This window comes from Triticum aestivum, chromosome 5A (genome assembly GCF_018294505.1).
Source record: "Triticum aestivum cultivar Chinese Spring chromosome 5A, IWGSC CS RefSeq v2.1, whole genome shotgun sequence".
Lineage (NCBI taxonomy): Eukaryota > Viridiplantae > Streptophyta > Magnoliopsida > Poales > Poaceae > Triticum > Triticum aestivum.
In genome coordinates, this window is record NC_057806.1 from 3,522,131 (window position 1) to 3,533,843 (window position 11,713).

An 11,713-nucleotide genomic window follows, 5' to 3' on the forward strand; every position below is an offset into this window, starting at 1 on the left:
ACGCATTTAATGCCACGGTCGCATGCACTAGCAGACAAAAAAATTAAGCGCATGCATGTGCTATGAGTCAAGCCGCTCGTTTTGTCTAAAAAGTGCGCGTGCACTTTACAAAATTTGGGTAGGTTTAATTCCCTATAGAAAAACGTGTTAGCATTTCGGTGTAGGTAAAGTGTATGGGTCTTGTTAGTATTTTGTATAGTTTTATCGGAAATATTACAAATGAGAGATGAAACAAATATCTATATAGGTAAGAGGGCACATATTACAATTTACAAATGAGAGATGCAACACATAAATACTTCAGTTGAGAGGTTTATATTTTCTGTAAATAAACACTGCATTTTTCTTTTGTACAAGGGGCACTAGTGAACAAGCTAGTTCTTTTTTTTCTTTTGCCTCCTTTCTTGATGTAACTTCACTTGTCACCTTCCTTGATGTCTCCATTGGCTTCCTCCGGTGCTTTGTCCTTCCCTTTGTTTTCCTCATTGACTTTCTTCACCTCTGCCTCCTCTTTCTCCTTAACTTTCTTTGCTTCAGCCTCCTTGGCCTCTTCTTCCTCCTTCGCCTTGGCAGCTGCTGCTGCCGCATCTTCCTTGGCCTGCTTGAGTGCCTTGACGAGGCCCGACAAACACAAATCAGGGTCCCTCTTTTTCTTCTTCGACATTGGCATCAGGTTCTCTGCAACGTCGGCGGGCGACATGTTGGTCTCCTCGAGCAGCTGCTGAATTTCTCCAAACAACTCATGCTTGATGACATCTAAGTAGTTCTTGGCGAGGACCTTGAAGCCCTCGAATCGGCAGTATGACATCTCGATGTGCTTGTCCATTCTTCCTCGACGGATCAGCGCCGGATCGAGCTTCTCCTTGTGGTTAGTGGTGAAGATGATGATCCGCTCACCCCCGCAAGCAGACCAAAGTCCATCAATGAAGTTGAGGAGGCCCGAGAGCGTCACCTTAGTGGCATTGTCCTTCTCTGGATCCATCGGTAGCTTGGGTTTGTCATCATCGTCAGAGTCCTTATCACTAGAGGCCTTCTTGTCCTTGCGACGTTTTCCAGTGAGGTCTATTGAGCAGTCGATGTCCTCTATGACTATGATGGACTTGCCCGTGGTCTCAATGAAGAGCTTCCGCAGCTCGGTGTTGTTCTTGACGGCAGTGAGCTCGAGATCGTAGACGTCGTAGTCAAGGAAGTTGGCCATGGCAGCGATCATGGTGGACTTGCCGGTGCCAGGCGGTCCATAAAGGAGGTACCCGCGCTTCCATGCCTTGCCGACCTTTGCATAGTAGTCCTTGCTCTCCTGGAACGCCATGAGGTCGTCAACGATGGCCTCCTTCTCATCGGGGTGCATGGCGAGCGTGTCGAAGGTGGCGGGGTGCTCGAAGGCGACGTGGCTCCAGACGCTCTTGCTGCGGTAGGGGTTCCAGTTGCAGCTGGCGTTGTTGGTGAAGAGACGGCGCTGGCGGTTCTTGACGGTGACGGCACGGCCCTCACCAAGCACGAAGGGCAGGTAGGAGTCGACGACGAGGTCGCGGTGCCGCCTGTGGAAGACGACCTGGTAGAAGCGCCGCTCGTCCTCGCCGGGGTAGATGCTGATGACGTTGGCCTTGGACTGCCGCTTGGAGGCGTACCACCAGATGGTTGTCCCGGAGAAGTCGTCAGTAACCTCCTCGTGGTCGTCGACGGTGACCCGGAGGTTCTTGCTGTCCTTGACGAGTTCAGCCTTGAGCTTGCGTGCGCGGCGGGCGCAGGCGTCGCTGAGGTAGGCCTCGACGGCGAGGAAGAAGTCGCTGCGCTGGAAGCGCTCCGCGCCGTACTCGGAGATGGTGATCTGCAGATAGGGGTTGAAGCAGGCGGCGAGCTTGGCGGCCCAGGCGGTGAGATAGAGGCGGAAGGTGGGGGGCACGTATTTCTGCACCACGGGCCAGAGGAAGATGACGGTCGCCGCCGCTGACCCGAACCCTGCCCACCTCTCCACCATCATCGCCACCATGGCTGGGCCTGGACCTGGACAGAGGAAGATGATGCTGTGCGTCTTTGGGCGGTCTTGCCTTGATGGAAAGCTGTAGGTCGACCAGGACGCACATATATATACTGCCAATGATTCATGCGGTAATCTGCTTAGGTTGAAGCTGAGCAGCGTGTAGTCGTCGTCGTCGTCGTCGCCGTCTGCCTTGGAGCAGGTGAGGAGGAGCTGTCGGAGGCGAGAAGAAGCGGCGAGCGAGCGTCATGGAACAGTCCAAGGAAACGGAGTTACTTAACTCTGAAGGCAGTGGCAAATGCGGAATTGGCTCGTTCAGTCTCTACTTTGTGGCCAAATGCCAAGATGATGCTCCGATTGTTGATTGCAAAAATCTCCGTCGCTGTTTTTAGCTCATGGATTGCATCTCTTGAGACTGACAGCCGAGTATAGAACAGAGACGAGGTAGGCCGGTGACATGTTCAGTCGTCGGCAAATGGAAGCATGGGTGACGACATGGTGTTGCGTTGGTGAGTGCTGAGGATGCATGACGCCATGTACTATTTATTGAGCAGTGCTATATGGACGATAGTTCGTGCACGATTTGTGGATGATGGCTGTGATCCGACCCTACAACACTTGGGCAAACGAACCCAGATCGTTGGATTTACTATCGTGCTAGCATCGTGCAAAAGACATCGTGTGTGTAGTAGTTTTGATATTGATCACAAAAGAAGTGCTATGCACACGACAAACTTCGGACGATGCACAGACGATGGTTAAATCTGGATGGACATTAGTATGATTGAACAAGTTGCCGGCCGCTGGATCGCTATGTTGTCCATAAATCATACACTTGTATCATCGTGCATGGAGCAGTTTCGTGATCGCAACGATTCTATGTAAGTTAACTGAATTTGCATTGGAGCGGTTGACTTTTGCGAGGAAGGAAGGAGGAGGCAAGGCACAGAACAGAGGCCGAGATGAGGGCGGCGCGGCGAGTGGCAGAGAGGTGCTGGGACCCCGGTGAGGCTGAAGTAGGAGCAAGTTGTAGCCTGTGATGACGTGGCTCGCCGCAGCATATACGGAGGCGAGTTTGAGGGTTAGCAGGTGCGGGTGGTTGGTCTTTTCGTTTTGATTCCCCACCGGATTAGACAGAGCCCTCGCCGTAGGAGGGGACAACACAGCGAGCCGCAGCAAGGCGGGCCATCGAAGCCGGGGGCGAGCGCTTGATGAGGAATGGTGGCCGAAGGAAGAAGAAAGAAATGAGGCCATTGGAACTTAATACAACGGTCCAGAATTATTGACCCAAAAATCTCCAGGTAACTTACTGGTAGCCGGTCCCAATATTTATCTTGGCATTTATTTGCTAGACGACCTGCAACTATCTATTTTTTTTCCTTTTTAATATGCCGTTGACCTCTACCTCTGGCTGCTCAGTGGTGTGCATCCAGGCATAGATAGGCGATTTTTTTTTGGAAAAGGAGGGTAGACCCCCGGCCTCTGCACCAATTGATTTATACATCCATCTTTATTAATTACTGTATTTCAAAAAGGCATGACAAGAAAATACATCAAGCCACCCATTATTTCACAAAGGTCTGACAAGAAAATACATCAAGCTGTTCGAAGCCACCACTCACACCTACAAACTCGATAATGTGGAGTGCTCTCACCCCCCCCATATCTAAAACCGGTGTCGTCGTTGATCCATCCACATAACGTATCGGGACCAACAATCCTGCAGCAGACCTAAAGCCGCCATCATCCTCGGATCACCGACCCATCTTCAGGATAGAGATCCGCATCATCCTTGCCATTCCAAACATCCGTCGATGCCACCACAGCGTCCAACGGGGCCACCGCCCTGCGCGCATTCATCCAGACGCGAAGATTCTGGAGATCTGTCGTGCGTAGCACCTGTCGACCAGACATGACACAACGTAGCACCTGTCGGTCAAGCATGACTTGACATCTCCACCGACGCTCCGTGCAAGACTTAGCCGCTCCATGAAGGAAATATGCCCTAGAGGCAATAATAAATTGTTCTTTATATTTTCTTATATCATGATAAATGTTTATTATTCATGCTAGAATTGTATTAACCGAAACTCAGTACATGTGTGAATACACAGACAAACAGAGTGTCGCTAGTATGCCTCTACTTGACTAGGTCGTTAATCAAAGATGGTTAAGTTTCCTAGTCATAGACATGTGTTGTCATTTGATGAACGGGATCACATCATTAGAGAATAATGTGATGGACAAGACCCATCAGTTAGCTTAGCATAATGATCGTTTAGTTTTATTGCTGCTGCTTTCTTCATGACTTATACATGTTCCTCTGACTATGAGATTATGCAACTCCCTAATACCGGAGGAACACCTTGTGTGCTATCAAACGTCACAACGCAACTGGATGATTATAAAGATGCTCTACAGGTGTCTCCAATGGTGTTTGTTGAGTTGGCATATATCGAGATTAGGATTTGTCACTCTGTCTATCGAAGAGGTATCTCTGGGCCCTCTCGGTAATGCACATCACTATAAGCCTTGCAAGCAATGTTACTAATGAGTTAGTTGCGGGATGATGCATTACGAAACGAGTAAAGAGACTTGCCAGTAACGAGATTGAACTAGGTATTGAGATACCGATGATCGAATCTCGGGCAAGTAACATACCGATGACAAAGACACTGGTAGAAAAAGGGCCTATAGTCCCGGTTCGTAAGGGCCTTTAGTCCCGATTCCGAAACCGGGACTAAAGTGTCGGTACTAATACCTCCCCCCCTTTAGTCCCGGTTCAATCCAGAACCGGGACTAAAGGCCCTTCACGTGGGTAGTGCGCAGAGCCCAGTCAGGAGACCCTTTGGTCCCGGTTGGTGGCACCAACCGGGACCAATAGGCATCCATGCGTCAGCACTTCTGTGGCTGGGGTTTTGTTTTTTTTTAAAGGGGGGGGGGGTTGGGGGTTTTGGGGGTTAATTTAGGTGTTTCATATATTGTGTTAGCTAGTTATAATTAATAGAGAGAAGTGTCCTCTGTTATGTCCGTGCTTGGTCGACGCTACGTACTATACATACATATAGAGAGGACTAGACACGCTAGCTAGCTAGTAAGCAAACGAAGGAAACAGAAGATCGTCATGAACATATATGCATACAGAGAGAAGTGATATCGACCACCTCTCCTTCTCCGAGAGATTGGTCGAACAACAAGTTCTCGTATATCTATCTGACACTACCGGCTACATATATACAATAATTATCTCTTACAAATATAATCATTCGGACTCAGGGTCCACATAGAATTCTCCGTCTTCAGGGATCACGAGGTCAAGAAAGAATGCCGCCAATTCCTCTTGAATTGCTCGCATGCGAGCTGGTGCTAGGAGTTCATCCCGCTTCCGAAACATCTAATTTGAAGAAGGGGGTCAATACATACATATATATATATATATAAATGAATGAAACTCAACACAAATGATGGTAATAAAATAAAATTGTGAATGTTGTTATTTACGTACTTCATATTGTTCGTTAGAGTACCCGCCCCGCTCACAGGTCGTGTGGCGGATGGACTCGCAGATGTAGTATCCACAGAAATCATTCCCTTGTTCCTGCCACAACCACTTTACAAGAAATAGAGGTCAATCAAACTGATAAGCAAGAATGCTAAATGGTATTGATGAAACTAGCGCTTGAATCACTAGGAGATGCGCGGAACATGCTACTATAGTACTTACTTTCGGGTGTCTAAATTCCAGCTCCTTCGGCAGTCCCGGAACTGTTTTGGTGAATTTTCTCCAAACCCTGCCGGACAAAGAAAACAATTACTTGATATCAGGAAATGAACAAAGTTGCTGATATGGTGGATAATGATCGATTTAACTTACTTCTTGAGGATTTCAGTCATGTCCGCATACTCCTTGGGATCTTTTTGTTTAGAGTCCAAGACGGTTACTACTCCCTGCTCAAGCTTAATCTCTAGGAGAATATAGTGGAAACTGCACACACATGCATAACTCATGAATTACATTACTATAACCTTGACTAATATATAAGGGAAATCGAATACGCACAAGACAGTAACACTCACCTGAAGTTGTAAGGAAAGAGTATTATATCTTTGTTTTGATTTATTACGAATGATCATAGCAAGTTGGCCTCAGTAGCTGCGGCATGAAGTTTAACCTGAGTTGCATCTATGAGATATGTGTTAATGAACCCAATATCACCGACTTGTCTTTTCTTCAATTCGGCGATCTTCAATCTGCATAATATAGTGAGGATGATTACAAATACATGCAATGAAAGAGCTAAGCTATATAGAGAAACTTAATGACAGAAGTAGTACTACTTACAGACAGTAGCAGGCGACCGTTGTTTTATCGAGGGCCAATTGATTGAAAAACTGATAGAACTCCTCAAATGGAACAGGCAGCAGATCAATTCCAACGAGGTCATACTCCTTTTTAACTTTCACATACAAAGTACTCCTCCCCCCAGAGTCTCTGCAGATTTTCAAGTACCAATCATGCAATCTTCGCATCATCGTTGATAGAGATCTTTCATGTTTGACGAGAGGCTTCCCGTACTCGTATCTTTGTATCTGCACGTCCATGGGTTCATAATGTACTTCGTCGGGCAGGTAATCTGCAAGATTGCTATAACCGGGCACCATCCTCGGATCATTAGTGACGTTGTGGCTAGGCACCTTGAGCGGGGGGCACGATTGCTTCGCTTGTTCGCCGAGCTGGGCAATTTGTTTCCCAGCTCATCGTTCTTTCAGCCTTTGATCACTGACAGTACTTCCCGACCGCTCCGCTTCGGCAAATTCCTTTCCAATAATGCGGTCATAGTTTCCTTTCGGCGGATCAGACTTCGGTGGTTTTGTCAGGGCAGCCAGAGTGCGCTTCACTTTCACCCGATCTACCTTCTCCTCCGGAGGTGGATGTTTCTTTGCTTTCACCCCTTCAAAGAAGTTCCTCACTTCTTCTCGCGTGATCTCGGCGTTCTCCTCCAGGGTCCTCTCATATGGTAACTTCTCTGGAGTCTACAGAGAAGGACCGAATCTATATGTCCTCCCGCCTCTGGTTGTACTGCTAGACGCCGACCGAGCAGACGGAGCGGTTGTCTTCTTTACTTGCTTAAGAGGCGGAGGAGAAGGACTACGACGCGCCGGAGCAGCTGGAGCGGTGGCAGGTCTCTTCCGCCCTTGCTGACAAGGCGGAGAAGGAGGAGGCTGGCTGCTCGGGCGCGTCGGCGCAGGCGGAGAAGGAGGCGGAGTGCCGCCACACGCCGGAGAAGGAGCCGGCCGAGGGCCCTGATCGTCACTCGCCGGAGGAGGAGGCGGTGGAGGCGGAGTGCCCTGACTCGCCGAAGGAGGAGGAGGAGGCGGTGGCGTCCAGTTCAGAAGGTTGATGAGCTCCTTCCGCCATAGGCATGGAGTCTTCAGAGCAGACCCCAGCCGAGTCTCCCCTTCACCGGTAGGGTGGTCAAGCTGGAGGTCCTCAAATCCCTCCGTTATCTCATCCACCATCACCCTAGCATATCCTTCTGGAATTGGCCGGCAGTGAAAAGTTGCGCCGGGTTCAGTAGGATAAACAGAGCCAACAGCCGCCTTGACCTTCAAATTCATCCATTGCGTCATAAGGTGGCAATTTTGAGACTCCGTTATAGCATCCACGGGATAGCTGGCAGGAGCCGTCAAGGCATGCTCCAGCTGAAGCAGCTCGGTGGAAGCCATGTTGCTTCTGCGCTGAGATGGTGGGGTAGCTTCGGGGGAGGCTTCGGCAGTATGTTTGCTGCGATTTGCTTCTCGTTCCTCTATCGCGTCTACCCTTGCTTGCAGCGCCTGTATTTGGGTCTGCTGCACTTTTTTCCTCCTCTCATGGGATTTGTAACCGCCTGCGTCCGGAAACCCAACCTTCCACGGAATGGAGCCTGGCGTGCCTCGTGTCCGTCCAGGGTGCTCAGGATTCCCGAGGGCCATTGTGAGCTCGTCGTTCTCTCTGTCTGGAAAGAACGTCCCTTCTTGCACTGCTTCGATATACTACTTAAGCTTACTGACTGGTATGTCCATTTGATCGTTCGTCCAAATGCACTTCCCTGTTACAGGGTCCAGTGTTCCGCCAGCCCCGAAGAACCAAGTCCGGCAACGGTCTGGCCAGTTAATTGTGTCTGGTTCGATCCCTTTATGAACCAGATCATTCTCAGTCTTGGACCACTTAGGCCGGGCTACGAGGTAGCCACCTGACCCCGTGCGATGGTGAAGCTTCTTCTTCGCAGCATTTTGCTTGTTTGTCGCCGACATCTTCTTACTCTTTTCTGATGTCTTGTGGGCCACAAATGCGGGCCAGTGATCTCTGATCTTCTCATATCTGCCCTTGAATTCTGGTGTCTCATTATTTTCGACAAACTTATTCAGCTCTTTCTTCCACCTCCTGAATAGTTCTGCCATCCTCTTCAGAGCAAAAGACTTGATTAATTTCTCTTTAACTGGGTTCTCTGGATTATCCTCGGGCGGTAGGGTGAAATTTGACTTCAGCTCAGTCCAAAGATCATTTTTCTGCATATCATTGACATAAGACACCTTAGGGTCTTCTGTAGCCGGCTTAAACCATTGCTGGATGCTTATCGGGATCTTGTCCCTAACCAGAACCCCGCACTGAGCAACAAATGCGCTCTTTGTCCGGAGGGGTTCAATAGGTTGGCCGTCGGGCGCGATTGCTATGATCTCAAACTTTTCATCCGAGCTCAACTTTTTCTTCGGGCCTCGTCTCTTTACCGAAGTTGTGCTTGATCCGGAGGGCTAGAAAAAAGAACAAAGACTTAATTAATATGTGTACATACCAAAACAATGAATGCATCAGCTAGTCAGCATAGGCTTAACTAATATATATACCTGGCCGGACTCGGTTCGGTCACCGGAGCCGTCATCACGGTCTCCTTCTTGCACCGGCATTGGGTCACCGGAGCCGTCCTCATGTTCTTCTTCTTGCACCGGCATTAGGTCACCATAGCCAGCTTGTTCACCCTCTCCTTCCAGACCATCGGTTTCGTTGAGAAACAACGAGATGGCATCACTTCCTTCTGCGATTATGTCCCTCAACAACGCTTCTTTTGTTGCTTCGTCTAGGGCGGTGTCCATAGTTTCTACAAATATTTACAACATGGCAATTATTATTCAAACATGACAGATGGATATATTAGTGCCAAACGTAGAAGATCTCCTCTATTCTTTCTTCTCCTCTTTTTTTTTCTTCTTCCTCTTCTTTTTTTATCCTCTTCTTCCTCTCATGTTCGATAGGATCGCCGAGGGGTCGGGAGGTTGCTTGGTGTCAAGGGATTCAACAAAACCATGTCTTCATCATTAGGCGAAAGTAACATGTGCATGATGGTACGAAGCTCTTCAAAGTTGTTCTGGAACGGAGTCCCAGATAGGATAATTCGCTTTTTGGTACAAAGTTCAGCAAGAGCCTTCCGAATATCGCTATTTGGAAGGCCTTTGCTGAATTCGTACCAAAAGGCGGATTATTCTATCCGGGACTCCATTCCAGAACAACTTTGCAGAACTTCGTACCAACATGCACTGGTTACTTCCGGCTAATGATGAAGGCATGGATTTCTTCAATACTTTGACACTAGGAAACCTCTCTCTACTTCCGGCTAATAATAATAATAATAATAATAATAATAATAATAATAATAATAATAATAAGAAGAAGAAGAAGAAGAAGAAGAAGAAGAAGAAGAAGAAGAAGAAGAAGAAGAAGAAGAAGAAGAAGAAGAAGAAAGGAATAGTGGAGAAGAAGAGAAAATAGAATATACTTCTCCACTATTCATTTCTTCTTCTCCTCTTCTTTTTCTTCTTTTTTCTTCTTCTTATTTATTTCTCCTCTTCTTTTCGGTAGAGGAAACCCTAAATAGCTAGCAAGTATCGTGGGTGTGAGATACATGTGGCCTTCGGTGTCGGACACTACATCCACGTCCCACAAGTGACGTGGGCGTCGAAGCCCGCGCCACTTGTGGGAATGTGGGTGTAGTGTCCGACACCGACGGTACATGTATCTCACACCGACGATACTTTCTATTTAGGGTTTCTCCTCTACCACTCCTCGATCTCTCGACGACCCTCGTTCCCGATAAAATAAAGAGGAAGAAGAAGAAGAAAAAGAAGAGAAGAAAGAATAGAGGAGAAGACTTCCTCTTCTTCCTCTCCTCTTCTTCTCCCTCTTCTTCCCCTTCTTCCTCGCCTCTCTCATGAATGTCCGGCGTTCTCGACCCCCCCCCCACGTGTCGAAGAAAAAAAGAAGAAGAAAAAAGAGGAGAAGAAGAAAGGAATAGAGGAGAAAAGAGAAAATAGAATATATATTCTATTTTTCTCTTCTTCTCCTCTATTCCTTTCTTCTTCTCCTCTTCTTTTTCTTCTTTTTTCTTCTTCTTATTTATTTCTCCTCTTCTTTTCGGTAGAGGAAACCCTAAATAGCTAGCAAGTATCGTGGGTGTGAGATACATGTGGCCTTCGGTGTCGGACACTACATCCACGTCCCACAAGTGACGTGGGCGTCGAAGCCCGCGCCACTTGTGGGATGTGGGTGTAGTGTCCGACACCGATGGTACATGTATCTCACACCGACGATACTTTCTATTTGGGGTTTCTCCTCTACCGCTCCTCGATCTCTCGACGACCCTCGTTCCTGATAAAATAAAGAGGAAGAAGAAGAAGAAAAAAGAAGAGAAGAAAGAATAGAGGAGAAGACTTCCTCTTCTTCCTCTCCTCTTCTTCTCCCTCTTCTTCCCCTTCTTCCTCGCCTCTCTCATGAATGTCCGGCGTTCTCGACCCCCCCCCCACGTGTCGAAGAAAAAAAAAGAAGAAAAAAAAGAGGAGAAGAAGAAAGGAATAGAGGAGAAAAGAGAAAATAGAATATATATTCTATTTTTCTCTTCTTCTCCTCTATTCCTTTCTTCTTCTCCTCTTCTTTTTCTTCTTTTTTCTTCTTCTTATTTATTTCTCCTCTTCTTTTCGGTAGAGGAAACCCTAAATAGCTAGCAAGTATCGTGGGTGTGAGATACATGTGGCCTTCGGTGTCGGACACTACATCCACGTCCCACAAGTGACGTGGGCGTCGAAGCCCGCGCCACTTGTGGGATGTGGGTGTAGTGTCCGACACCGACGGTACATGTATCTCACACCGACGATACTTTCTATTTAGGGTTTCTCCTCTACCGCTCCTCGACCTCTCGACGACCCTCGTTCCCGATAAAATAAAGAGGAAGAAGAAAAAGAAAAAAGAAGAGAAGAAAGAATAGAGGAGAAGACTTCCTCTTCTTCCTCTCATCTTCTTCTCCCTCTTCTTCCCCTTCTTCCTCGCCTCTCTCATGAATGTCCGGCGTTCTCGACCCCCCCCCCCACCCTCGACCCCTAGGCGACCGTCGACCCTTCTCGATAAAAAAAAGATGAAGAAGAAGAAAAAAAAGAGAAGCTCCTCTATTCTTTCTTCTCCTCTTTTTTTTCTTGTTCCTCTTCTTTTTTATCCTCTTCTTCCTCTCATGTTCGACGACCCTCGACCCCGATAACATTTTTTTCCCCGATAACATTTTTTTCTCCGAGATAGTTAGTGTTCCCGAGTGAACCGGAGGGGGACATTGGTCATATCGGATTCGTCATATTTTCTACGAATGTTCTATATACATACATCCATCGATATCATTCCATACATACATATACATCTACATTATATATGAACAAAAA

At 47.6% G+C, this 11,713-nt stretch overlaps 1 protein-coding gene across 1 annotated transcript; it reads right to left on the reverse strand.

The window, feature by feature from the left end:
* Positions 1-220: 220 nt before the first annotated feature.
* LOC123106265 (AAA-ATPase ASD, mitochondrial) lies at positions 221-2,048 on the reverse strand. The gene has a single exon (XM_044528473.1). The coding sequence runs from the start codon at positions 1,988-1,990 to the stop codon at positions 416-418; it is 1,575 nt and encodes a 524-aa protein (XP_044384408.1). The 5' UTR covers positions 1,991-2,048; the 3' UTR covers positions 221-415.
* Between the last annotated feature and the right edge of the window lie 9,665 nt (positions 2,049-11,713).

What these genes read in the sequence shown, in the direction of transcription:
- LOC123106265 (XM_044528473.1), bottom strand. Translation starts at nt 1,990, where the DNA reads ATGGTGGCGATGATGGTGGAGAGGTGGGCAGGGTTCGGGTCAGCGGCG.